This window comes from Salminus brasiliensis, chromosome 5 (assembly GCF_030463535.1).
Source record: "Salminus brasiliensis chromosome 5, fSalBra1.hap2, whole genome shotgun sequence".
Classification (NCBI taxonomy): domain Eukaryota; kingdom Metazoa; phylum Chordata; class Actinopteri; order Characiformes; family Bryconidae; genus Salminus; species Salminus brasiliensis.
In genome coordinates, this window is record NC_132882.1 from 41,865,962 (window position 1) to 41,893,786 (window position 27,825).

The window sequence follows — 27,825 nt, forward strand, 5'->3', positions numbered from 1 at the left end:
CAGCCCGGTCCTGAACGACCTAAAAGCCCGGATGTTTCCCTTAAAGTTTACTAGCTAGCTGTCCTGGAGCGAAATTGAAGTCGGCTCTGTCCCAAATAGAGGGATAGTGGTTAGGGATTATTTATTTACATTCATTTAACTTGAATTCAATACTTTATTTATTAATTCATGTTTTTGACATTAGTATTTATTACTATTATTACAGTATTGTTTTTACCATGTTACCTTTAAAAAAAACTAATAAAAATATAGTAATACAAATAGAATGAACAATAATTGTTTTAATTATAATACAATACTTGTACTAATACTTAGTTTTTCACATGACTTTTATAGCTTGCATTTATTTTTTATTTCTAAACAGTTAAAAAGTACAAAAGTGACGCCAGGTCATGGATTTCCAAACGCTACTCAACAGCTAGGCCAGAGCCCAGCACAGTTTGCTGAATTTCCCTGCGCCACGAGACCTACTAGACCAGGTGTTTGAGCAGGAAAAGCCCAAAACTGCCTCCAGGACCTACCAGGAACCTGACCTGGAATAAGATGCACTTTCAATTCATGTAAATAATGTCAACGTTAATTTTTTGGAATTTAGGAAACATTTTGGAATTTTTGGAAACATGGAAGTTATAATAATTTTGATGCATATTTTCGGTGGTACAATAAATAATATATTTCATACCTAAGCTGTAGAGTTTTGTAATATTTTTGTAAGTATTTCTAACATGAATTTATAACCCATACACATACAAGTTCCTCATATTGAAAAATCACCAAAACACTACAGACACTTAATGAAGTGCTACACAATACACACTACATAAAATGCCGAACACACTTATCCCCCCGAATGTTTACCCCTTTTATTGCTCTTATAAATGGAATCATGGCCAAAATAATTTCTATGAGTTCTTCTTCACCAGGCAGAGCTCCCTGCTACAGAACACCCACTCCTACTGGAATGCCAGCTACTTAATACACACTTACTGAAATACTACACTCTACACAAAACCCCACTTATTATAACTCAACACACTACAGAATACACACCACACAATACACACTCACTAAAATGCTACACACTACAGAATACACACTCACTAAAATGCTACACACTACAGAATACACACTCACTGAAATGCTACACACTACAGAATACACACTCACTGAAATGCTACACACTACAGAATACACACTCACTGAAATGCTACACACTACAGAATACACACTCACTAAAATGCTACACACTACAGAATACACACTCATTGAAATGCTACACACTACAGAATACACACTTACTGAAATGCTACACACTATAGAATACACACTCATTACAACTTGACACACTACAGAATACACACTTACTGAAATACTACACACTACAGAATACACACTCACTGAAATGCTACACACTACAGAATACACACTCATTACAACTTGACACACTACAGAATACACACTCACTGAAATGCTACACACTACAGAATACACACTTACTGAAATGCTACACTACAGAATACACACTTATTATAACTCAACACACCACATAATACACACTCACTGAAATGCTACACACCACATAATACACACTCACTGAAATGCTATACACTACAGAATACACACTTACTGAAATGCTACACACTACACAAAACACCACTTATTATAACTCAACACACCACATAATACACACTCACTGAAATGCTACACACTACAGAATATACACTTACTGAAAACACACTTCATGGAACACTAATTTTTACATAATACACGTATACTGGAACACTACACACACACATACTACATAATAACTACAACCAAAACAGTGAAGACAAAAACGTGCTCTTTGGCCAAGGGTGCTTAATCCTGCTCTTACGACTTACATACTACGACGTACATATAAAAATGAGCACTGAACAGAGCAGAGCAGAGTGTAGCTCCTCTCGAGTTTCAGGCCCTATTTGTTCTTTAATTGTTAACAGCCTGATACAATCACCGGGGTGAATGTCAGTGACCCAGTGACCTGAAGAAAGCAATACTACTGTAACCCATCCCTTACAGTATTTATAAGGCTGCCGGATAGAACATTGTTCTCTTTTTCTGAGTTGACGCCTCCCCTCCGACTCCTCGTCTCCCTGCTGTAGTGCCTGGTGTCGCTATACCTTCTCCCTTTCACTCTCAGACACGGTCACGGTCTGCTCCATCTGAGAGAACGATGCAGAAAGCTAGCGCTCAGAGGGGAAAGTGCTAGGAGCGTGTTCGCTTTACCATGCCCAAAGCTCTCGTGGAGGAGGCCCAGCTCCCATCCAACACTCGACTTATCCAACCAATACTTCACTAAATATGTGTCAGTGTTTCTGAGGTGGCTCTGAAACAGTAGAACATCTAGAATTAAATTGGTAGTCAAGCTTGAACTTGTGGATTCTGGAGCAGGGGCTTCTTACTTGGATAGGAGCCTTGATGAGTCTTGGGTTCTTCCTGACCATCCCAACCAAATTCCTCTCATCTGTTTGGGTCTTGGGTCTTCCAGAACCTTCGGAGTTACCTGGGTAACTAAACCACAGTTACAGACAAACACAATGAAAGCTCCGGCGGTCTAAGCTGGATTTGATGGTCAAGGGGGTCGGAAAGCTGGTCATACAGGCAAAACCAGCTCCTGACCAGCATAGTGCATGTTGCACTTCAATGCTGGGCACACTGCTCAACCTCAACCTCAATGATGCTAATGTAGGAGATTGGTCGAGATGGCTATGCAGTGTATTTCGCATCTGTATTTGGTTGGTCAAGTCATGTTGGTCAAATGGATCGAACAAAAACGTGCCCCAAGGCTACGCTGGTCAACAGCTGGCCATGCCGTTTTCCCCACTAGAGTAATAACACACACACACACAGTTGTACTGTTCATGTCTTTTATTGAGAACGCCGAGTAACCGTCCACAGTTCAGGCATTCAGGCGATGCCCCTCCACCATGCTTCACAGTTCCTTGGTGCTAAAAAGTTCTCGGTTTTCGGACAGGATAGGGGAGTAGCAACTAGGGTTCAATTCATCGAAAACGAATCCAAACCAACGTTCAGAACCTCTAATCGACTTAGTCTTCCGCCAAACAAACATCGAGCCAATGGAGCAACTCCAGCAGCTTATATAACCATTCATTAATTGAATCACAATTAAGGTAAAATGTTCAATTAATCGTGATATTCATTTGAGGTCATATCACACAGCACTAGCAGCAACAGTGCAGACTTTCCTCTATTTGTAGTCCAACTGTGTAACTCTTCTGTAGCCTTTTCCAGCTTTATCTGCTGAGGTCTTCTGGAAGACCAGGTTTGAATCAATGAATGGTTCAAACTAACCAGGTTAACCTTCTTCTCCTACTTCGTAGCTGCTGATTAACCCACCCCTTCATAACTACCCCTAGCTTTAGCAACGCTCCTGACACTAGAAGGGTAAGGACTTAACACACGTCTTCTCTGATTCATGCAAAGCCAGCCACCGCCTCTTTTCGAGGTTTCACCGGACAGCTGACACGCTCAGAGGAAAGCGCCAAGTCCTTAGCTACCCACCCGGAAAGAGCACGGCCAATTGTGCTCTCTCCGACTCCGGCTGCTGATGGCAAAGCAGCCGCTGAGCCATTCAGAGCTCCCAGCATCAATTCACACAAAGTGGTAAAAAATACAAGTGGTAAAAAAGTGAACACGCAAACGTTTCCTCATTAAATCGATTTATTTAAAAGAATATGTTACAATTTATTATAATGCTATGTGACCAAACATTAGCAAACATTTTGAAGGTATGTTCATTTCATTTCGTCAAACATTACCGTGATTCTTTCTGCTCGGTTTTGCCAAAGGCGTCTCATACGTAATCTTATTTCCGTTAAAATACCATTCCGCCAGTTAGAGCACCACCTCTGCTAAGGCTCTGTTCTCTGGATTGGAAAAAGATCAGCATAAAAGGTCTGCTACTGAAAATACTGTACATGGAAAGATCCTGCCTGATATCTCAGTCAAATAAATTACACAGCTGATTTCATTCGGAGAGAAATGTTCACGGACAGGGCGAACAGCGCGAATGAGGAGAGAGAGAGAGCACAAGGGAGAGAGAGAGAAATGCTGCTGATTAACTAGTGGAAAAGAAGAAGAGGAAGCGAGCGAGCTCAAGACAAATATTGCCGTATTTTTGTTTTCTATAGCCCTCGTAATTGTCGAATTGGACACAAGAGCATCAGATATTGAAAAAGTAGTTCCATTTGCATCCTCCTGGAACTGCAAGCACACCCTCCTTAATGCCTGGCACAGAAAGGGTCTTCTACACTCAATCAGATGCTATAGCCAATGTAAGGGCCTGTAATGGGCCTATTTATTACCATATGCACATAATCATACCGGAATACCATGACCACCCCTGGTTTGGAATACTTCACTGCCCATATAGCCTCCTTTGTTCCTCAATGCCCAGGATCCCACAGGACTGACCCCTGCAGAGCAGGTAGTATTATTTGGGACACTGACTGACATGGTGGTGGTGAGTGTGCGTTGCACTGCTGGTACAAATGCATCGGGAACAGCAGTGCTGCTGGAGTGTTTAAACACCTCAGCGTCACTGCGGGAGTCCACCAACCAGAAATATCCAGCCCTCAGCATTGACAGCATCGCTGATGAAGAACTAGTGGATGACCAACACAAACTGGACAGCAACAGACCAGAGCTTCTGTCTTTGACTTTACCTTTATCTACAAAGTAGACCAACTAGGTAGGAACGTCTGATTCGGTGGACCGTCAGCGGACATGGCGCCACCACACCACCACACCCACCACCACTTTGATCGTGTCACTGCAGTGCTGAGAATGACCTGCCACTCCGATAATCTGCTCTGTGGTGGTCAGTCCTGTGGGGTCCTGAGAACTGAAGAACAAACAGGGTGAAAGGAGGTTAATAACAAAGCATGCAGAGAAACAGATGGATGACCGTCTGGAATTCTAGTGCACCTATATGGTATAAGTGGAGCAGATTTCCAGATTTACCAGGCTTTTTCACCCTTCTGCATTTGAGCACTCATTATTATAGTATGTTTACCTGTACATTAAAAGGCATACCTATAAGAGAAGTCATTGGGCAGCTTCTGAATTCTGTCAAAAGTAATCCGATTACACTTCTTCGCGGCTTAGTGTGCAGATTGTTCTTTCTCTGATGGAAACAGTTTGCAGAACCTGTAGGCATTCCCCATGGACACCAGAAAAACATAAGACAGTAAAACGAACCGGAACTACTTTTTCCCCGTCCTACAGCTGTGGCTTTTTCTCATGTCCAACTCATCCTAATACCCACACAGTTTAAAATTTGCGGGATAAAAGTCAACTACATATAAAGTGACCGAGTGCAGAAATGCATGGGTCCACTTTTTGCAGCCTAACCCAATGTAGTGTTCTGAAAAGACCCTGAAAAGACAATGGGAAGTTGCTGAATTCTGCAAACGAACAATTTCATATCTCCATGCCTTGGCTAGAATCCCAGAAAACCTCAGGAAAAGCAGAAGTACCCATGCTCATGTGGGGCTTGCGTGGGTGGGCATGGGTTCGGAGTGGGTTTGTACTGTATGTGTTGTTACTGGGACCTATTTGAGCTTTCTGAACGGACCCCATTTTTACAGCCCTCCCTAATCTCGCACATGGGTCCGATCTAGGCCCCATGTGCAGTGTACAAACTAGATGGGAGCCGTGTTTAACCCATCCTGGTCCAATCACTGACCCTGGACAAAGCCTTCGGGTTCCCAGGTGGGCTAACCAGACAGACGACATGTTATGGGCACGTTATCTAGGACATCTAGTGAGTTCTAAGGCAATTACTTTCTATTATTTTTTATTTTAATTTGGACCGCCGATTACCCATACATACTCTCTCCCTCAGACAATAGTGAGGGTGGACCAACAAGTCAAGGCCGTCGTAGTCAGGCCGCCGAAGCAACATCAGCCGGCAACCAAGCGCTCCAGTGCACCACCTGTGGGGAGAGAGTGCCATCTACCCACCCTGGAGAGAGCAAGGCCGACTGCGACCTCTCTGGGCCTCGGCTGTTGATGGCTAGCAGCATGACCGGGATTCGAACCAGCGATCCCCTGATCATAGTGACAGCGGCTTAGTCCGCTGGACCACTCGGGGGGGGGGGGTGTTGTTTTGTACTCGCAGAATTCAGCAACTGCTCACAAAACAAGAGGTTTTCAGTTCTTTACTAAGCAAAGGTGTCTGATGGCAGATCAAATCAGATTAATTCAGACTTAGAGTCTGATAACTAGAGTTACAGAACCAGGAAACTGAGGCCAAATAAAGGAGGGGGGGGGATAATAATAATAATAATAATAATAACAACAACAACAAAAAAAAAGCTGCAGAAGCCACACATGCTCACTCAGTTTCACATAAACACACAGATAATACTATTAAGTGCAAAACCTCACTGAGCTTCGACACCCAGTTATTATGCGCCTGCGCTTAAGGAAACTTAAAAATATATATATATATACACACACACACACACACACACATATATTTGAAGACAAATGGCAGTAATGGGTGAAGGTGATATACCCTCTCTGAGCTGTAAGCTAGGTACCCTAGCTACCACCCGCGAGGAGAACATCAGCCACAAAACAAAACGAGCAAACCATGCAACGCAAACATTATTAATACTACTTAAACGCGTCTGCGAATATGGAAAAAGCCCTCCCCCCCTCTCTCAGAACAAATCATCATACCACAGTGCACATACGCATGTATTGCTAACGGAAGGACAAGCAGTATGGTGCCAGTGTCAAAGTCCACCTACCAACAATTCCAGCCAAAGCAGCCACTTAGTAACTAATACATAAAAACTCAAGTCCAGAAAAATTATTCGGGAAAAAAACAATAATAAAAATATATGAACCCCATCAACCCCCTGTAAGACCTGCTAGACCCCCAGAACAAAGCTTTCACCTTTGTGAGAGAGGAGAACATCAGGGTCCACTCTTACATCTACAGGTGTGTATGTGTGTGTCCATCCAAGGATGTGGAAGAGATCACTACAAATCTGAGAACATCCACAGGTGCTTCCGTTCGTTCTTCCACTGGGAGAAGACTGTGGGTCTGAAAGGATGTGGAGACGATCCCTTCAGACCTAAGAGCATCCACAGGTGTGTGTCCATCCTTCCTCTCCGAAAAGACTCGGGAGAACTCAACGCTGGGGGTCTGAAAGAACATGGAGGTGATCACTTCATATCAGCCTCCATTTGTTCTTCTACTGGTGTCCGAAACGATGTGGAGGTGATCGAGACGCTCCAACTGAGAAAAGTAAATGGTTCTGTGTGACGACGCCTGACTTTAGACCTCAACATCACCTCAAGTGTTTGAGAACTTGGCTGGAGAAAACCCTTTTCCCTGGTGCTGAAGAGACTGAAGAACTTGTACTTAATGACTGTTTTCACTGGAAATTGACTTAAATGAAGGGTCTCTGACTTTGGCAGCATACTGCAGACCAACAAGCACTGGACAAACAAATAAAAACAAACAAGCAAACAAACAAAAACACTAATTGCAGTAGATGCCTCAAAAAAACAGGAGCTGCTAGTGTCGTGAGAATGCGATGGACATATTCAGTGTGAGACTTCTACAGACTTCAGACTTTACAGCGTGTACGCTGCTTAAAGAGGGACTCCACTGACTTTCCTTTCCCCTGAAGTTTCTGCATAATTAAATGGTTAAGATGTGAACAGTTACGGTTAAGAGTCATCCAGGGCAGTTCGGTGCGAAATGCTTCGTTTTAGAGAGTCTGTAATTGTTCCACAGTGGTGATGACTGGAACAAGCTTCATTAACGGAGCGACTTTTTTTAAGGCGTGAAAATTCTGCAACTGAAATAATAACATGTACTCCCGCCCGTAAAGATGTATTTAACCAAATATATTTATAGTGCAGAGATACACACAGGATGTTGTTAGGCAAAATAGTTTCTAAATATATATTTAATTTTCCAGATTTACGACTATTTTAGCACCATCAACATTACGCATAAACCTCAGGAGTTGCCTGCCCTGAAATCTGACTTAAGGTAAGTTACACGATTTTACAGCAAACCACCGTTTACAGGCTCAGAGTGGTACAGCGGACTCAGGCGCTGCTGGTTAGAATCCCGGGTTATGCACGTGTCGTCAGCAGCCGGAGCCCGATAGAGCACAATTGCTCTTGCTCTTGCTCTCTCAGCGGTGGGTTAACGGCAGTTCCTCCCCACATCACTGCTGAACTGGCGTCCATTAGTTGTTATATCAGAGCTGGGGAGTCGCGCTCGCCTTCCTCAGAGTGCGCTAGGCTACCTAGCAACGCTGCATCAGGGTGAGTTCGAAACGAGGCGATTGCTGGCTGTGTTGTGATAGACGTGCGCTAGTCTTCACCTTCCTAGTGTTGGGGGCGTTGCTTGCGACAGCAACAGTGGGATTGGGTAATTGGCCTGTCAAATTGGGTAGAAAGTGGGGTAAAATTTGTTAATTAGTAATAATAATTTTTTAATAACCTGTTTACTGCTCAACCATTACGTTATGCAAAAATGTTTGAAAATTGGTGGAATTGCCCATTTTAGGAAACGAGAAAAAAACAAAAAACAAAACACATGCTACTGGTTCTACCTCTTCAATCTATCTTGAGTCTTAAGTTAACAAGAAAACGATTGTGTATTCATGCCCTAAAAATAACAAAAATATATATAAGCAATTTCTGCTTCACACCACCTTCATAATACTGTTAACAGGCCATTTGTCCAGTTTCTGGGGGAAAGAAAACACAAAGAAAAAAAGCAAAAAAAAAAGCCAGAAGAACCAGAGCATGCACGCTGGATCCTGTTCGACACAGCTGTGGTGGGCTTTGATTCTAATAAAATGTATTTAGACTGAGAGGTCTCCAGAAAATGCTTGCTTAGAAAGATTAAATAGAACAGGAGAAGCAAATGGAGGGGGGGGGGGGGTAAAAAAAAAAAAAAAAAAAAAAAGTGATTTTTGTCCATTTCTCAACATCCTTTCTGCCAGCGGTCAACGGTCATCCGCTGTGCTCGTCCTGGTAGGCGGTGAAGTTTCGTTATATCTACATATCTTATGAATGAATGTCGCTCTCCTTGCTTGCCATTGTCCCAGCAGTACTTTGTGCTAATACATTCCGAGGGAGTGTCTCATTTTCCACTCTGCATGGTCCATGTACGTGTTTTCTATATGCATGTTAGTGTCAGAATGGAGTAGTTAGTCTTACCACAGAGGCATCCTGCCTAAATCTAGGCTCGCATCTCTTGGCCTTCCTCTCGTTTCTCGTTTTCCGCCTCGCTTTTCCACTCCAGCTTCCGTCCTGCCTCGTAATTCTAGGCCGAAACGTTGAACAGGCAAAAAAAAACAGACCAATATGATCGTCTCTCTTCTCAAGTCTGGCTGCATGCGTTGGTCACCAGGACCAATTAGAGTGCAGGGACGGAGCTTAAGACCAAATCAAACCAGAAGCGTCTGTTCTGAAGAGCCAGTAGTGTTCGAGGCGTCCGTTTCACTGACCAATCATATCGCACGAATCCTTAATGAAAATAGCCAGCCTTGAGTTTCTAGTTTTGTTCTCTTCTGTCGCTTTTGGAAGCTTTTTGCCTCCGTAAGGACGATTCAAGTGAGTCCAGTCTTGAGTAAAGAGATGTGTGGATGGAGATGATGAAGGAAAAAAAAAGTTAATTGTAGTTTCCATTGTCGTCTTGTGGTTCTAAAGAAGTTCGCTTAAGTTTTTGTTTCCTTTTTTGTTGTTTTTTTTTTTTTTTTTGGTTGTCTTTCGAATGTGTGAGTGTATGTGTGTGTTGTATGTTAGTGGGTAGACTGTGTTGGTAAGCACTACCCGTATATATGACTGGCGTGAGCTGGTCTTGTTTTGAGTCTGTTCAGCTGTGTGTGTGTGTGTGTGTGTATGTGTGTGTGTATATATATATATATATATATATATATATATATAAAAATGTGCTTGTGTAGGTGCATGGATGTGTGTTCACGGGGCGATGAGTTCATGTCTCAGGTGCCTCCATCCCTTCTGTGCCTCAACAGCTGGAAGATATTCTGCAACAGAAGACGGGTATGAGAGTAAAGCCACACACTCGCACACCAAAACTTACTGAAAATGATCCTTAATAATTATATTGATTATAATAATTATAATAGAAATTTGTTTGCTCCCAATTTGGTACTGCCAATTAACCCACCGGTTCGTAGTGCCCCCTAGCACTAGCAATGCTAGTGGACTTAATACACCTCCCATCAGATACAAGCGAAGCCAGCCAGCATCTCTTTTTCTAAGCCGGGCAGCCGACATGCTCTGAGAAAATCATGGGGTCCCCAGCTCCACTGAACCAGCTAACAGACCTGTGCCGGCCAACATCGCTTTAAGTGTGACGAGGGGAGAGAGCGCCATCTACCCACCCAGCTAGTTGTGCTCTCTCGGACTACGGCTGACGATGAGGGATTTTAACTCACGCCTTCCAAGCCATGATAATGATATGGTAATGATAATTAATAAGTGTATTTGTGAATTCTAAAGAAGGACATTTGCTGGAGCATTAAAAACATAAGTACAACCAAGGCATTTTGACTGGCCTACATTCAACATCCAACCTTTTCACTCTCTGTAACGTCAGCACTGAAAAGTCCACTGACTGTCCTCTGGTTTGCTGTACTGAGTGAATGGCACACCCTCTGCCTCCCTTTCTAGACGGTAGTGTGCCGACCTTTCAGCTGTTCAGAACTCGTTTTGGAGGCTTTTGAAGGTGCATTACCAACATTAAAATATTCATAATTCACCGACATCACGAGCTTGAGGGGTCCAAATGAAAAAGAAAAAAAAAAAGACAGGCTGAGCCTTACCTTACTACACATACCATCTTTACTACAGTTCTTATTGTCTTTATCCGTTGCCTCCTCTTCAACCTGAAAACACAAGGCACTTAATTAACCCACATTTGAACTTTCAAAACTTGCAATAGATTCAATTCTCTAGAAGCTAGAAGACCAAAAACATAAAAATGGAGGAAAATAAATATGTACAAATTCATTTTAAAGCCCCTGGGAATCTGATTTTTCTAATTTTCTAATTTTTCTGATTTCTTTCTAATGAAGTTAATCTGGCTCCTCGGGGTCCCCCAGTATAAAATGTACAAGGTATGTCTTATGAGGCTCTTCCCAAAGTCCCCAAATAAATGTCTATTGTCTTTTTTTCCACCAGTCTTGCTCTCCTCTCAAAGCTGTGCCCTTTATCGGAGTCTGAACAACCTGAAAACCTAAAGCTAAAGGTCGGTCGGTCGGACGGGACTACAGGGTACTCGGGGCAGCCGCTCCCCCCAGTCACGGCTCGATGGGCTGGTACTTTGTTCCAGATACCAGAACCTCAGTAAACCCTCAGTAAAGATCTGTGAATCAAAAGCGCAACTCAAAATAAAAGACAGCTTCTCTGTCTCATAGTAACATTTACAAATTTTGTCACTGCCGGTGATTGGAGGGGGGGGGCTGTCAGTCAAGCAAGTTCATTAGAATATTAAGACCACGCCCAGACCGTTCTCAGAGAGGTGTGAGGAGTGCAGTTTGAGGAGTGCAATTTGATCAGATTTCAGCTTTGGGTTTTTTTTTTCCTATTGAAACTTTGCTGAACGCCTCACTTAACACCCAAGTTTTGTTTTATACAAAAATAAACAAACAAAAACAAAACAAAAAAAATAAATACATGTATTTATATTTAAAAATATGTGTTTCCAGGGGCAACGGTTTAGGCCGTGTTCAGGAAACTGGCCCTTGGTGTTTAGACAGTGACGAGTGTAAAGTTTTACGCCCGATATCTTGACCCCAGTAGGTTTAGTTTAACTGTCCTTTACTGGATGTCTTTTGTGAATTGTCAGATTTATTTATTTATTTATTTGTAATAAAGTAAAAAGTACCAGACAAATCTGATACAGTTGAAAACAGGGTAAGACTTACTTTAGTCTATCAACACAGCATCTCCAGTTGTGAATTAGGAAGGCACATAGACATTAAACATGTCTTTGCAGATTAAGTGTATCTGATGTAAGCTATGAACTACATGCATGGTCATTTGGGGTCAACTTTAATGCAGTTCAGTCTGTATTCCAGTTATAAAGTTAAGGAGTGGATGACTTCCAGGCATAAGCGTGTAAAACCATTACATTTCCAAATGACTGATATCAGTATAGGTGCACAGAAATCCACAGAATCTGGCGGTTTTACTGGCAAGAACATACCAGCCATAAAATCAAGCACATTCATATGATCTTGCTGTTCTCTGAAGAAAGCGGTCATACCTCTTTTCTCCACTTGAGTTCGCAGAAGACCCGTTCAAAGCACTCGTGCATGTAGTTAAACTGGGGACGAGAACAGCCATTAGGTTTCAAAGCGTTATGCGTGTGTGAGCAAGTGTGTGTGAGCAAGTGTGTGTGAGCAAGTGTGTGTGAGCAAGTGTGTGTGAGCAAGTGTGTGTGACGGAGTATAAAACTCACGTATGGAGTGAAGATTTTGACCCAGCGCGGTTTCTTCTCGCCTCGTGCGTACTCGAAGCAGAAAGCCATGCCCTCCTCGTCAGTGTCCCACCTCTGCATCTCCCCCCACTCGAATGCGATCACCTGATTCTGCGTGCGAGGAGAGCGGTTTAAAAAGTGGTTAATGCCTTACATTACATAGGGATGTCCTGATCAGGTTATTTTGCAACCCCGATCTGGCCGGGGCAGCTTCAGCCAGGACAGCTTTTTAAATGGGGCGCAACACAGGGCAGCCAATCAGAACAAGGTCATTTAAATATTTCAGTCTTAAAGGCACAGGAACAAACAGCGCACACACTCTCCCTCTCACCTCTAGAGTGCCCTCTTCGGTGCAGGCATGCAGCTTGAAGTGGCGGATGCTTATCGCCGTGACAACATGGCCTTTGCGGCGCGAATCACAAGCACAGTGCGGAAAGATGATCTCATTGTAGCCCTCGCACGACCTCACCATGCTCAAATACTACAGGCAGGGGGGAAAGGTGGCGTTAAGTTCAGCAGAATTCTAGTGCATTTCTACAGTTTGTTTTTACACTGTCCCGCAGCTGAGCTGTAGCTACACTTTGTTAGAGGGAAGGTGTCTTAATTGGAAGTCAATAAATAAATAAATGAAAATAAAATTAATTATAAATGAAATAAACAAATAAATAAATAATTTAACTTGATGAGATACAGCACCAAACTTCATGACTGGAGGGCTTTGGTCCTACAGTCAAAGTTCCTGCCCTGCACATTTTAGCGTGCTTCCTGCTTTAAAACACCCATATCAGCTCAGTAAGGGGTTGTTAATGACCACTGTGATACTAGTCATTTTCAATGGCCATATTAACAGCTCGAGCTAGCCATTAGACTAGCGCATACTCCGGCACTTCTGTCTCTTTTGTCTCTTTGGCCAACAGGCTCAAGCGACGCTGCGGGCCGTAGCATGCCTAATGTGCAGCTCTTTAGACAGTCGGATTGAGAGTAGAGATTGTGGCTGATTTTTCAGTGTTAGCAGGGTCATGCGATGGTCAGGTCAGCTGGACTGGTTGTGCTGGAGGCACAGGAAACACAACAATGTGCTTTGGGAAACGCTTTAAGAGTGGCCCAAGAATTGAACCCTGAAGCACACCATGGCTAACTGACAGGGTTTGTTTCTTGCATGTATGAACTGAACCATTTAAGGACAGGTCCTGAAAGTCCAACCCAGTTCTTATTTCTATGCAGATTTTACGGCCAGTCGTATCAAAAGCAGCAGTACAGAACAGCTCTTTTTACAGTATGTATTTAAAGGCGGGGGAAACACTGGAATGTCCAGACCAGTGTGGGAAACGCTTTCTAGCTATAGGTGAATGCGAAAGCGCTGCCCTCGGTCACTTCACATCACGTGATTTAAACCTAGTGCTATTCAGAGACTTTTTTTCTAGTAGATATTATTTTTATGCAAAGTTATACACTGCTGAACACACATCCAGGTACCAGATTGTGTTTTTATGACATTTTCCATTAATTCTCTGTTTTTTGCCCCTTAAAAAAATGGAATGTAGCCAAACATCAATGAACGCCTGTTTTGAGAGCAGCTAAGAATATCTTTATCCACTTGAACCTACTATGCCCATTTGTTAGCTTTTTTCATGGTGAAAACAACAAAAAGAGGAAAAAAACAACATTAGGGTTTGGTGTGCCTAGTTTAAATAATAATTAAATAATAATAATAATTTAAAAAAATATCCAACTCTGTTTATTTGTGATACGTTCAGTATGTGATAGTCTTTACACACATACACACTGATATATGACTGAATGCTAAAACCCACCATAGACATTTTCCTCTGTTCAGACAGTTTCTGGAGCTGGTACGATTTCTCTTCTGCTTTAATAAATCCCTTCTTCACATCATCCAAAGCCTGAGAGAGAGAGGGAGAGTACAAAGAGAGTTTTACACATACACAGTCAGCAGACATGAAAACTCAGGAGGAGTGGGGGGGGGGGGGGGGGGGGGGTGATCAAGGTACTGTGGCTAAAAGGTTTTTTGTATTTATTAATTTATTTAAAAATTCAAGGGCACATCACCACCTCCACCACAAAAACACAAACCTGGTGGAAGCAGTAGTTGATGGCCAGCTCGTTGTCATTGAGCAGGACCTCCTCCTCAGTAGTGAAGAGCCATTTGCGGAGTGTTAGGCAGGTTCCTGGGACTGCAGATGTGTAATTCTGAACGTACAGCTTGTGCGGGAATTCATTCGGAGCCAGCTTTCGCACTGACAGAGAGGAAGACGGGGGAAAAAAAAAGGTAAAGGTAAGAAACAGTACTTACATACTACAAGTATAAATATTTAATTTTGGAGCATTTCTACTAGAAGAACTGTTAGATCCCCAATAGGTCAAAGTGGAAAAAAATCACCACACGTTTTTTGTTTTTTGTTTTTTTGCATGACTGGGACGATATGCAGCCTTTACAAATGTAAACTGCACCATGTGACATTCAATTGTGCCTAAAATCCCCAAAATTCACACTTACCAAAGGAGTGGTTAATGACTTCAAACAGAGCAAAGTAACTGGCTGTAATACTGTCCATCCCGACCTTAATCACCACAGCCTGAGACACAAATATCAGAAAGAGAGTTAGTGTGCTTTACATAACATACAGATAAAACCGCTGTTCTAGATAACAGACAGAATAAAAGCAAAATGCACTGTTTGGAAAACTGTCTAGAAGCTAGAACACTGGTGGAAGGAAACCACCATAGAAGCTCTGCTAACTAGTGGTAGACCACTCTCAGCACATGATGATCTGACCGGACATGACTGCGGCTCTGCAGAATGTGTTGCGCTGGTAGGTCGGACAGGCATTTGTAATAAAGTGGCCAGTAAGTGTACACTGTAAAAGCCTCTGCACCTGATCTACCTGTACAGACCTCAACAGAGATGGACTACAGTCAGGTGATCCAGTTGTAAAACTTGTCGTTTTAACTCTTTTGCAATGAAGTTCTGTCTTCCCAGAATGAGATCTTCTAGCACGAGTGATATCTAGAACGTGACTGGTCGACTAATCATGATTCATCATCTGCAAAACAGTGTGTGGAAGCAGCGGGTTCTAGATCCTGGTCAGATTTAGATCATAGATTATGTGGTAATTTGGGTTGCGCTGGTAGGTCAGGCAGGCGTTTGTGATAAAGTGGCCGGTAAGTGTACACTGTAAAAGCCTCTGCACCTGATCCTCCTGTACAGACCTCAGGAGATGGACTACAGTCAGGTGATCCAGTTGTAAAGCTACAAAGTGTGCCCACACTACCAGTCAAAAGTTTGGAAACGCTTGCTCTACATCATCTGCAGAACAGTATGTGGAAGCCGCGGGTTATGGATCCTAAACAGATTTAGATCATAAATCATGTGGCAATTCCACCTTAAACTGGAGCCACAGTTCCATTCTGGTGCATGTACAATCTACAACACTTAACACTTACAGCTGCCGAAACAGAAGCCAACTTTGACCATGTTTGTTTACAAATGTTTAACTGAGGTTCTGAGTTTATTACATTGCCAGAGTGAGGCTGAAAAAAAAAGTAGTGGAAAGACACCTTAGGTGGGCATTTTATGGGCATGGAACATTATCGAGCAGGGCACGCAGACTCGTGTTGCTTAACACAGACTGCAAGTGCTACTATGTTTTGGTAGATTTTAGGGATGCACTATATGTTGTGGAACTAATTTGATGAACCAAGAGCATTTTAAAGCACATGTATTGTCATTATACTTGTACTGTACTTAAAAAGCTGGGGTCCCAGAGTGGGGGTCACTCATGCTTCAGTGCCCCTGGAGCTAAAAGGGTTAAGTGCCAACAACGGCAGCTTAGCGGACCCACAGTTACACAACAAACAAACAAAAACTTTAGCTCAAACTTTATTGTTCCCTCCAGTATTTACATTATTAGGTGTTCAGAGGGTTCCTGTAGTTAAACGGGGGCCCTGGACCAACTTGGTTTTGTTTAAAAGCATCATAAGAATCCTGTGACCTACAGGACTTGCATATTGCAATCATTTTACACACCAGTCTGCAATGGCTGGGCACTGGTTTTGAACGTTTAAGCTGTGTATACAGTGTATATGGTATGGTGTGCCAGATATAATGGGCAACGAGTGCAGGTAGCGTATCTATTAGACAGTGTGTCATCATGGCTTGGGCCGTGCAGCAGTTCTTTGCAGTACCTGATAGACCTGGTCTGTAGTGCAGTTCTTCCGCACCCGGACGGTTACTGTGGTTTTGTCTGGCATGGCTATCCTCAATTCCACATCAGAGACCCCATTATAGTTCTGAGAGAGAAAGAGAGAGAGAGCACCAAGTGTGACTCACTGACAGAGATGAACGAGCAGGCGAGTAGACGCAGGGCTCTCGGAGACCGCTCGGAGAAAAGAAGAATGGGAGAGGTGGGGCGGAAAGACAGAAGAGTGTGTTTAAGAAAACAAAAGCTCACACTAGCTATAAAGAGGGAACACGCTCTAAATCCTCTCCAAAACAAGCATCACCAAACGCAGGAATTCTACCAATGTGCATTTAATTAGAGCAGTGCAATATGGGTGCACAACACATCTAGTTTGCTGGAGGTGAAAAATGGCAAGAGCACATGGTCAGAATTATACATAGAGGATCACAAATATTTTTGTAGCCATCAACAAGATTCAGGTGGGGTATTTGATCACTCTTCTTGGCAGAATTGGTAGAGTTCAGGCAATTCCAAAAGCTTAATCTCACAGATGATGAACACTGTGTACTTTGAGCTGTACAGATTCAGCGTATATAACTCTTGTAGTGTCTGCTTAGCATGAGAAACACCATTTCTCTGCCTTACTGATTCTAACAGAACACAGACAAAGCAAGCAGAAGCTACAGCACCACCAGCTGATGTGATATGGTGCTAAATGGATTGCATGCTGGTTATGCTTGAACTGACACATAACTTTAAAAGCAACGTCTAGAACATCCCTAATCAACACAACAGCCTATACAATGCCTAAAAAAAGGTACTACCTTCTTTATGAGCTTGTTATGACTGTATACCGCAGTGCTTTACAGGGCTTACCTCGTCGGATTCAGACAAAAACTCTTGCATGATGTCACTCTCCCCAATCACTCGCACAGAACACACTGCAAAAAAAAATAAATAATAAAGAAAAGCAGTAAAATTCAGTAGAATTCATCTTCTCTTTCACACTGAATATACAGAGCTGCACAGATGTTAAAAACACCCAAGTACATTAATTAAAATCATGTCTCTCAGCAATAGGAGTGTTATTTATTTATAGAAACTCCAGAACCTACTAAAACAGGTGCACATTATAAAAATACTGTAAAAATAACAAGAATTTCTTATTTAAAAAAAATAATAAAAATAATAATCAGCATGTGAATGTGTTCAATTCCACCACCAGCTCACCAGCTAGCATCATTAGGCACCGATTTACCAAACCAGGTGTTGGATGAGAACTATAGATAATACCAGGCTCCTATGAGGAGAACTTTGGAGATGTTTTAATGAACAAAGTGATGGTAAAGCACAACGTCTGCATGAATGCTATTAGTACTTATTCTATTATTGTTTTTTTTCTTACATACATTTATATATAAATGGCTCATGACTCAGCTAAGCGCTAAATGAAGTACGTTTATAATCATTACACACTTGCACTGTACAGTGAAATTGTAAGAAATTAAATATTCCATCTTAGGTAAGTTGGAGTCAGAGTGCCGGGTCAGCCCCTGGAGCACAGAGAATTAAGGGGCTCATTTAGGGCCCAAACGTGGCGGTTTTGTGACCTAGGTATCGAATCCAAAACCCAGCATTCTAACGATTGGGCCACTTATGTCTGGCAAAAGCAGCAATAATGGAAACGACCTCCAATGATGAGGAGGTTAGACAGAAGGTGTGTATACTGACAGAGTGTGACTGGTTCCAGATGTATAGGCTGTTAATGCTGTGTTTCGCGCTCCCTTTCCGTTGCCTAAAACCGATTCTGGTGGCAATCAGTGCGACACTGTTGCTGGGTGAGAGATCTGCGCTGGTTGCACCACCGAGCTTCATTTGTGCTTCTTTAAATGATGACTGTAACTAATAGCTAATTACATTTGGCAAGTAGGGCCAATAAATAACATTATGCTGATAAACTCTCCGATTCATGCATCTGAAACAAAAATAAAGCTACTTTATGGACAGACAGCGTTTATAAGGCCACATGACACCGACATAAGCCTTTCAGGACTGAAATACACCTACATTAATGTTTTTAAAAGAGAATGCTGGATCAGATATGGGAGATGGGGGGGGTGAATGAATTGGATCTGATCCAGGAAATAATTTAGCCTAATATAGACTGCACTCACACAGTGTAATGTGACGTTTTAGCTGAGTGGTTCTTCCTGCTATAGCCTTCTTTTACTTGCTCATCTATTGGCTCAAGCTTTCAATACTGATGTCGGGAAAAACATGGTATTGTTTATAGGCTGACTTTTGAGTTAGCTTTGTGCAATATATGCTATTTTTTTTAATCGAACACTGCTTCTTCTTCCTCCTCCTCTTCGTGATACAGGAGTACTGTACACATTCACTTTTAATTAAGCACCAACTGAACAATTCTTTGAGCAGCTTTAAAATGCTCACTGTGAGTGTCCATTTTCCCCCCTTCAACCCGAGCTAAGTATATGCATCAAGGTGTAAAAGAGGAAGTTCCCGGTTGTCATGAATGTAGCAATAAAGCCCTGTTATTTAGTTAGTCATTAAACTGGCCTAGAACCCAATAAATGTCCTCTTGCGCTTAGGTGGCCTGACTGGCACAATAAAACCAGGTCAGAGCCGCCTGTGGTTCACTCGTCCTCTGGGTGCATCTCACCTCTCTCCAGATATTCCTCCAGTCCTCTCCTGCGAGCGTCCAGCTGCTGCTCAGACAGAGAGAAGGGCCATTTTCCTGGCAGCTTGGGGAACGTAAAGCTGGCAAACTCTCTCTTCAGATTCTGATGCAGGATGGCAAACTCCCGATAGCGCTTGGAGCACAGCTGCCTGCCAGCCATGTACACATTGTACACCTAAAAACAAGCACGGACATGCAGAGCCTGATGAGATGCACATTAAAAAAGATGCTAAAGATAACAGAGACAACTGCACAGCAACTTGTGATCTTGATTTAAAGATTATAAAATCAGATTCTAAAAGGTTCTGATATTTGATTTAATATGAAATATTTAAGTATTTTTATTTGACATTAAAATGACGGAAAACAAACCCCCAGTAGCTCCTAAAATTCTGGTGCATTCTAAGGCACCCTAACACTAAGAGGACATTGGTGCCACACAGGTATCCACTGTAGTTAGGAGGTCCTGGCTGGTGGGGGTTCAATTTCACAACATCCTAACCAGGGTGTTCCAGTGTCCCCAGAAAAATGGTTCAACTTGGGCTCACCACAAATTTCTCGCCGTTCTGCTCGACATGTTTGTAGGTGGGCACAGAGATGGGCACGGCCTGTTTGTCGCTGTAGTCATAGCAGGACTGGGCAGAACCGTCATCTCCAGGGTCCAGACTGTCCGTCTCCGGCTGGGGCACCGACAGGACAGCCAACACCAGCTCCCTCTCCCCGGCTCGGATCAGATCTACTACCTGTTTATGAGTGGCCCCTTCCACGTTCACCCCATTCCTACAGAGAGTCAGAGAGACACAGAGCTTTATTAGGATGAATGACCAGGAAGGAAGTTTTTTTAATTTATGCATTTAAATAAGCTTTCTAAACATGTGCTTTTACTATTGATAAACCAGAATATGCTAATGAAAACTAACGTCATCATTAACGCAGAACAGTTGGTCATCCACTCTCATTTACATCTGGCTCGCATGTTGTTCATTGGACGCTGCATCAATCAGCAAATCAATCAACATTCGGGCAACGCATAGATGCCTTTGTGCTCAGCAGACCTAGCAGTCTTCTCTTCATTTTCAGCAGCTTTGTGCATCGCAAAAACTGAAAATGTAAAAAGACACTTCACCCCAGACTACACTAGACTGTACCCCTGTCTAATAGGAATCAGAAATAACTGCAGTGTTGCTGCTCTGTTTGCTGGCAATATTTAGACTAGCTGGCTAGCAGCTAAAGGTGCAACTCCCTACGTAGACCACATATACCACTCATATACACCCAGTATGTAGACAATAGGGCTACGGTAACTCCGCTAACCATTCTGTACAGTTATGGTGAGCTGAACAGCCTCTCAGAATGCACAGCACTACATCCAACCTTGCAGTGGACGGGTTACAACAGCTTAAGACCATGTCAGGTTCCACTACTTGCAGCCAAGAACAGAAAGCTGAGGCTGCAGTGGGCAAAGGCTCAGCTTAACTAGACAGTTGAAGACTTGAACTGTCGAGTGAATTGGTGAAAACACCAACACTGGCCACTACTGAAGTATTGAGTGTGCATTTATCACTGGTCATATTGCCTAACCCTACCCCCCCCCCCCCAGGGCAGATCTTTAAGCTGGGCAAACAGCCACATTCCCCTGAGTGAAACGATGTCAGCTAATACGCACACATCAGCAGCAAGATCATCAGAGCAGAGTCCTTAAGAGTTACTCAACAGCAATCAGAAGCGCTCTCTCGCTCTCTCCCTCTCTCACACACACACATTCTCCCACTCATACATATGTACACACAGCGTCTGAAAAGCTGAATCAACAAGATACCCCCCCCCCCCACTACCTCCTCATTTTGCATTCATTATAGGCCGGTTAATGTTTTACTCTGAGCCTCTGTTATGCAATACAGCAACACAGAGAGAGGGTAGAGGGAAGTTTGTGAAATGCAGTGTGTCCTTCACACTGTCTGATACACACCGAAATAACTGAAGGCCACCACTAAGGATACACTCGGACTTTGCATTGAACTGTAGGTGTTCCCCAGGGTTACGTTGTGGGCCCGCTGCTGTTCCCCACACACTTAAAATCAATAGTTTCTGTAATCAATTTGGTACTTTGGATATCCAATCTTGACTCCTCCTCCTCCTTTCATGCTGCTGTTGTAGTTGTTGCTGCCGCCCATCACTATCTCAGAAAACACGCCCATGTGTGGCCTGTACGGTTAGCCCTACTGGTAACCAAAAAGCTTTGCCCATGGGTTCCATGTTGACCCCACATTTGGATGCTCATCAGGGTCCCACCAGGGTCAGTGATGGGACCAGGAGGGGTTGAACATGGTCCCCGTCTGGGTTGTACACTGCACATGGAGCCTAGATGGGACACGTGTGAGATTGGGGTGGGCTGTAAAGATAGGGCCCCATTTGGGAAGCTCAAGTAACACCACATGTAACAAAAAAAGGCCACTCAGAGCCCATGCCCACCTTGAGCTTGTTGGCGGGGGATCCTAATTTCAGTTCTTTCATCCTTTTTTATTTTTACTGCCCCAACTAACATCTGGGCCAAACTGAAGGATAACCAGGCCGATTTTGAGCCTGATTCACCTCTCCGAACGATCCCAAAAGGCATCCTGATTTCAGCCTTGGGTGATTATTTTCCCAGTTTATCTGTGAACAAATCTGGGTGTGAACAAACCAATCTTTAGACCAATGACTGACAATAAGGGCATGCTTCACAGTCACTTACACATCAAAACCAGAGCTGAACAGAGAGAAGAGTCGACAAGAGGGTACATTTCAACACTGTCTTTTCACATTAATGTTGCTAAATATACACATATCGAGCCCAGGATTGATCTAAAGTCCTGTTTGTTCACAAGAAATTCTGCAAGTTCCCAGCATCAATCAAGCTATAGCAACTGCCCTTAGCCTTCTGTTGCATTTTTCTATTCCAGCATATCGGTATGGATGGCTATGTTAGCTGTTTGAGCAGCTTGGGTATGATAAAAACGTTAATTTTAAAATGCAATGCATTTCAACGCCTGGCTTAGTATGAATGCCGTTTCAGTGGATTGTGAATGTGGTGTTGTGTGGTGGAGAACAACATCGCCTTCTCAAGCAAACTACGGTTCAATTGTGGCCTGGCATGCACACCAAGCCATCCCAACAGGAGTCCTTGAGCAAGACTCCCAGGCTCCAAGCAGCTCTGGATAAGAGCTTCAGCTAAATGCTGTGAATGTAACTGTACCCATCTCTAGTGGTGATCAATCGTAGCAATAATGGCAGATGTGGAGATCTGATTAGAAAACATGGGAATGTTCCTTGGCTATACTAAGACCGTAGCCTCAACTGAGCCAGACCTCCGTTAACGCAGCATTTGATGCTTTACTGAATCATGCTAAGCCAGCAGTTACAGTCCGCCTCCACTGAAACTGTGCAGCTGTGAGAACATAGCCTAGCTGTGGGACCGACCTGTGGGTTATTATCCCCTCGTCCCACCTGCCAGGACGCTCTGTCGAAACCACAGTAACACATTTTCCTTTCACAGGGCGAAGAAAAAATTGTGTGTTCGGTCATCTTGGAGCTGAATTATTCAACAGGAGAGCAAACGTCACACCGACAGTGCTGATATAACACCTCACAGCTGACAACTTCAGCAGATTCCCTTCTAACCGGAGCTTGTGCTATCTGCACAAATATCTGACTCAGGGGAGTCTCCGTTCCGGGGGAAAAAGGACTGCGCTTAGTCATTGCCATGGCATGTCCCCGGACACAGGCCTCCAGCGTTCGTGGGTCGGCACGCGCGTCAACAAGCTCAGAAACTCACAATTATCTTCATAATTCTCATTCATGTCCCTAATAAAATGACATGAATGAGAATAGGGGAGTCAAGTGGTATTCCACAGTGCTGCACGACTTCCCCCATCCCTTTCCTTCCAGCCTGTCCTAGCCTTGAGCTGGTGCTGGTGCTGATGCTGGTAGCTCCTATACTCTGCCTCCGACGCCACGGAAACGCAGCTCCTCACCATGGCAACCTGCTCTAGCATCACCGAGGTGCCCCTGTGAATATTAACAGGTATGCATGGCGATCTCACACAGAGCGACGCCAATTACAGACGGACAGGACCGGTCTGGAAAGCCTCGTCTCACCAAATCTTCAGCAATGCATTATCGCAGTTATTCCAGTCCATCTTCCATCCCGTCATCACTTAATCCTGTCTATTAATAAAAACAGGCACGTGTGAAGAAAACATTCACGACAATCATCCCTAAACAGTTCTAAACATTTCCGCGCCTCCTTCATCCTTCAGGCCTGTGCTCAAAAGGCCTGGGGCTGCATTAGCCAGCCACGAAAGATGATAAAGAAAGAGAGAGGTTGTCTGCTCACGGTGCGGCTGTATGTGACCAGCATTGGCAATGAACGCAGGCCTTCAAACACAAGCCTCCTTTTCATGGGGACGAGGCGGCTATTCAAACAGCTGTATCTTGTGACTTGCAAAGATAGCTGCCTACCATTATGCAGGGAAATGTAATCCTACCTCTATATAACAGCTAGCCTGCTCCATCCAGTCCTTCTTTAATAAAGCACCAGGGCTTTCAAGCAGGTGTGGGCCTTTGCAGAAACAAAATCATCATCATCACCATCATCATCAACACGGAGAGCGAAGAGCGAAGAGCTCTGCCAGACGACAACTAGACATGAGATGGGAACTAATCGGAAGCTTGTCTGGTCAGCAGGTTAACTAGGGAGAAGGAGAGATAGAGAGAGATAGAGAGAGAGATCACAGGAACTGGGAGGCCTCAGGAATATGCAACCACTAAAAGCTACTTCTTGCAAATTTCGCTGTCTATGCTTTAGGTGCTTAGGTGTTTAATCTCTCAGCTGGACTCCTGTGTGTTAAGTCAGCTTATTGGTGTACCCTGGATGCGTGCAGGACAAATAGGCTTAAAAATAGCAGCTCTAACATCCCTCCCCTTCAACGCATCAGCCCTGCTTCAGCCAGCCACCTCTTCACCATGCTGGCCCTCGGCACGCTGTTTACTGCTCGTGCTCGTACACGCGCATACATGCATGCATCGTATCGGCGTTTTGTCCATTTCGAGAACTGCACAACCCCGTGTTCAATCAAATCACAGCAAAAGCTGAGCTGCAATAATGACGCAAATTAGCGCAGATGACCAAAGACTCATTACCAGCCAGGTTAAAGCTACAACCGTTCAATAAACGTGTTTATATGTGTAGCTAGCTGCTATCTAGCTGGTCTCGTGCTATAAAGTTGTTTAGAGGAGCAACCTAGCTAGCTAACTCGCTAGCTAGCTCCTTTCGTTTTCAGGCAGCTAGCTAGCGCTAGCCGTGAAGCTATAGATAGCTAGCTAGCACAGCAGGCTAACTCGCTAGCGATACCCCTGGGTTGAAACGCTTAGCTCCATAATAAACAACATAGCTAGATAAGTGAATGTAGCCAGGCTCGTTAGTGTGGTCCCTCGAGTTAGCCGAGTTAGCCGAGTTAGCTAGAGATAGCTAGCTAAACGACAGCAGTGGGGCGCTGTAGCCTGGTCGCTAGCTAGCCATGCTAACGTCTATGAGGCGAGTTAGCCGTTAGCTCGCTCCGCTAGCTATAGCTAACTCACACTTCCAGGATCCGGTCTCCCTTGGAGATCCCGGCTCTGTCCGCCGCGCCGCCCGGCAGAACAGCGCTGACGTGCTGCAGCGGCGCGTACAGCTCCCCGTTGATGCTCCTCAGCTGGCCGCCTTCGCTCACTTGCCCCCGCACGTTGAAGCCGTAGCCCGAGTCCGACTTGACGATGCGGACCAGCCGCGGGCCCGAGGCGACCGTGGCGACGGCCGTCGGCGGTGGCGGCGGTGGCGGCGGCGGTGCTGGTGGTGCGTGACCGCCGATGACAGGACCGTCATTACAGGAGGAGCCGCCGCTGCTGCCGCCGCCGCCACCGCCACCGCCGCCGCCGCAGCGAGAGGTCGAGTGGATCGCGGACGGAGCAGTCGAGCGAATGTCGTCTCCCTCCGCAACATCTGCCATGATTTGGGAGTAAAAAGGATTCCTCTTTCAGTTGTGTCCCCGTTCGCCTCCGGTGTGTGTTTTTAGGAGCCGTAGTGACACATCGGCTGTCCGCGAGCGTCAGGTCCTACACGGAGACACGGACGGCACGAAACCGCCCCCATCACGAGGCAAGCGGCTCGCTCTGTTTTCGCCCCGAGAGCATTTCCTCCCTCCGTAACGACCACAAAATAAAAGTTGCACCTCGGGACTTGTAGTGAAAATTAGGCTCTGTCTAAAAGCCTCGAATATTCAACGATGCTCAACAGCAGTCAAATAATTCACATTTTATAATAAATAATACTAATAAAAAAAATTAAATTAAATCAAAATAAAAATAAATAATAATCATTTATCTGGTTGACCTACCTCACCAGTATGACCAGATAAAACACTGGCATTGGAATGGTTAAATAATGAGAGTTCAGTATATTCAGTATATTAAAAAAATCAGCAGAATAATTCATATTTTACAATAAATAATACTAATAAAAAATAATTTAAAAAATAAATAATAATAATAATTTATCTGGTTGACCTACCTTACCGGTATTATCAGCTAAAACATTGGCATAGAAATGGTTAAATAATGAGAGTTCAGTATATTCAGTATATTAAAAAATCAGCAGAATAATTCATATTTTACAATAAATAATACTAATAAAAAATAATTTAAAAAATAAATAATAATAATAATAATAATAATTTATCTGGTTGACCTACCTTACCGGTATGACCAGCTAAAACACTGGCATAGAAATGGTTAAATAATGAGAGTTCAGTATATTCAGTATATTAAAAAATCAGCAGAATAATTCATATTTTACAATAAATAATACTAATAAAAAATAATAATTAAAAAATAATAATTATAATAATAATAATTTATCTGGTTGACCTACCTCACCGGTATGACCAGCTAAAACATTGGCATAGAAATGGTTAAATAATGAAAGTTCAGTATATTCAGTATATTAAAAAATCAGCAGAATAATTCATATTTTACAATAAATAATACTAATAAAAAATAATTAAAAAAATAAATAATAATAATAATTTATCTGGTTGACCTACCTTACCGGTATGACCAGCTAAAACATTGGCATAGAAATGGTTAAATAATGAGAGTTCAGTATATTCAGTATATTAAAAAATCAGCAGAATAATTCAGATTTTACAATTAATAATTCTAATAAAAAATAATTTAAAAAATAAATAATAATAATTTATCTGGTTGACCTACCTCACCGGTATGACCAGCTAAAACACTGGCATAGAAATGGTTAAATAATGAGAGTTCAGTATATTCAGTATATTTTTTTAAAAATTCAGCAGAATAATTACACCCCAACCCACCCACCCACCCAAATTTCCATACATCCACTTGAGAAAGCCTTTCAAGGCTAAACGTAACATAAAAGAGAACATACAAGTGAGGCTAAAAAAGATTGAAATCTAGCGAACCGGGTAAGCCATCGTTGTTGCAAGCCGAGAGTGAGGAGAGTGGCAAGTGGGTGCTTAATAGGTGCTAGGCTAAAAGCTTACTCTACCAAACCCTGCTGCAGTCTCTTTAGCTGGTTTGTGATTGGTCCTTCCTTGGACAAATGTTCCAACCCAGTCATAACAATCTGGCCCATGTGGTCCGTAAGCCTGTCAACTACGAGAATCAACCTTTTAGTGACCGTCTAGCATATATCCCAGATCTTCACATGCACTGTTGGTCATCTGTGGTCAGAATATTTTGGCTCGTTAGTGTAGATGTCAGAATCAAATCTTCATCTAATCCATTGGTTCCCAAACCCGGTCCTGGACAAGCCCCTGCCCTGGACTTTTTAGTGTTTACCCTGAGCCCAACACACCTGATCCAGCTAATCAGCTCATTAACTAGCCCATGCAAAGTCGAAGGTGGTGTGTTGGAGCAGGAAAACATCTAAATGTGAAAGACTCTGAAATATTAATGACTATATATAAATATTAATAACTGTAATTACACTGTACTTGTTACAGTGCTAACAGCTATGCTAGGCCAGGCTACACTGCATTAGGGTAGGCTAGACAATGCTATACTACTGTGGACCTTCTCTGTGATGTAAACCAGCTAATCAAAGCAGTGCTCATAATTTTGGGTGGGTGGCATGGGAGGGGTTATGCACTTTGGACCTACTAAAGCTGCCAATGGCCATCACATTTATACCATCCTAGTTGCCAGTATCTCTAGTTGAGATGAGTAGAAAAGGATCCCAGACTGAAGCACTGAAGCACCACATGATGGCGACATTCACCTGCATAGCAAAACGGAACTAGGCGTTCCAGTCTTGCATTGGGCACACA

General features: G+C 43.3%; 1 protein-coding gene across 3 annotated transcripts; it reads right to left on the bottom strand.

Annotated features, from left to right (window-relative positions):
* Window positions 1-3,702: 3,702 nt before the first annotated feature.
* snx27b (sorting nexin 27b) lies at window positions 3,703-25,638 on the bottom strand. 3 transcript variants are annotated; one of them, XR_011979730.1, is made up of 14 exons: window positions 25,070-25,638; window positions 19,999-20,230; window positions 19,433-19,625; window positions 17,629-17,693; window positions 16,757-16,861; window positions 15,069-15,147; window positions 14,645-14,808; window positions 14,365-14,454; window positions 12,882-13,031; window positions 12,533-12,661; window positions 12,338-12,397; window positions 10,907-10,955; window positions 5,095-10,091; window positions 3,703-4,903 (listed from the first exon to the last, which is right to left on the bottom strand). XR_011979730.1 is itself a non-coding variant. In XM_072680439.1 (13 exons), exons 1-13 carry the CDS (start codon window positions 25,474-25,476, stop codon window positions 10,024-10,026), a joined length of 1,791 nt encoding a protein of 596 aa, XP_072536540.1. In that variant the 5' UTR covers window positions 25,477-25,638; the 3' UTR covers window positions 3,703-10,023. The 3 variants fall into 3 exon arrangements, 2 of the variants coding, with proteins under 2 accessions (XP_072536540.1, XP_072536541.1); XM_072680439.1 differs by having other exon boundaries at window positions 3,703-10,091; XM_072680440.1 differs by having other exon boundaries at window positions 3,703-10,091; window positions 10,893-10,955.
* Window positions 25,639-27,825: the final 2,187 nt, after the last annotated feature.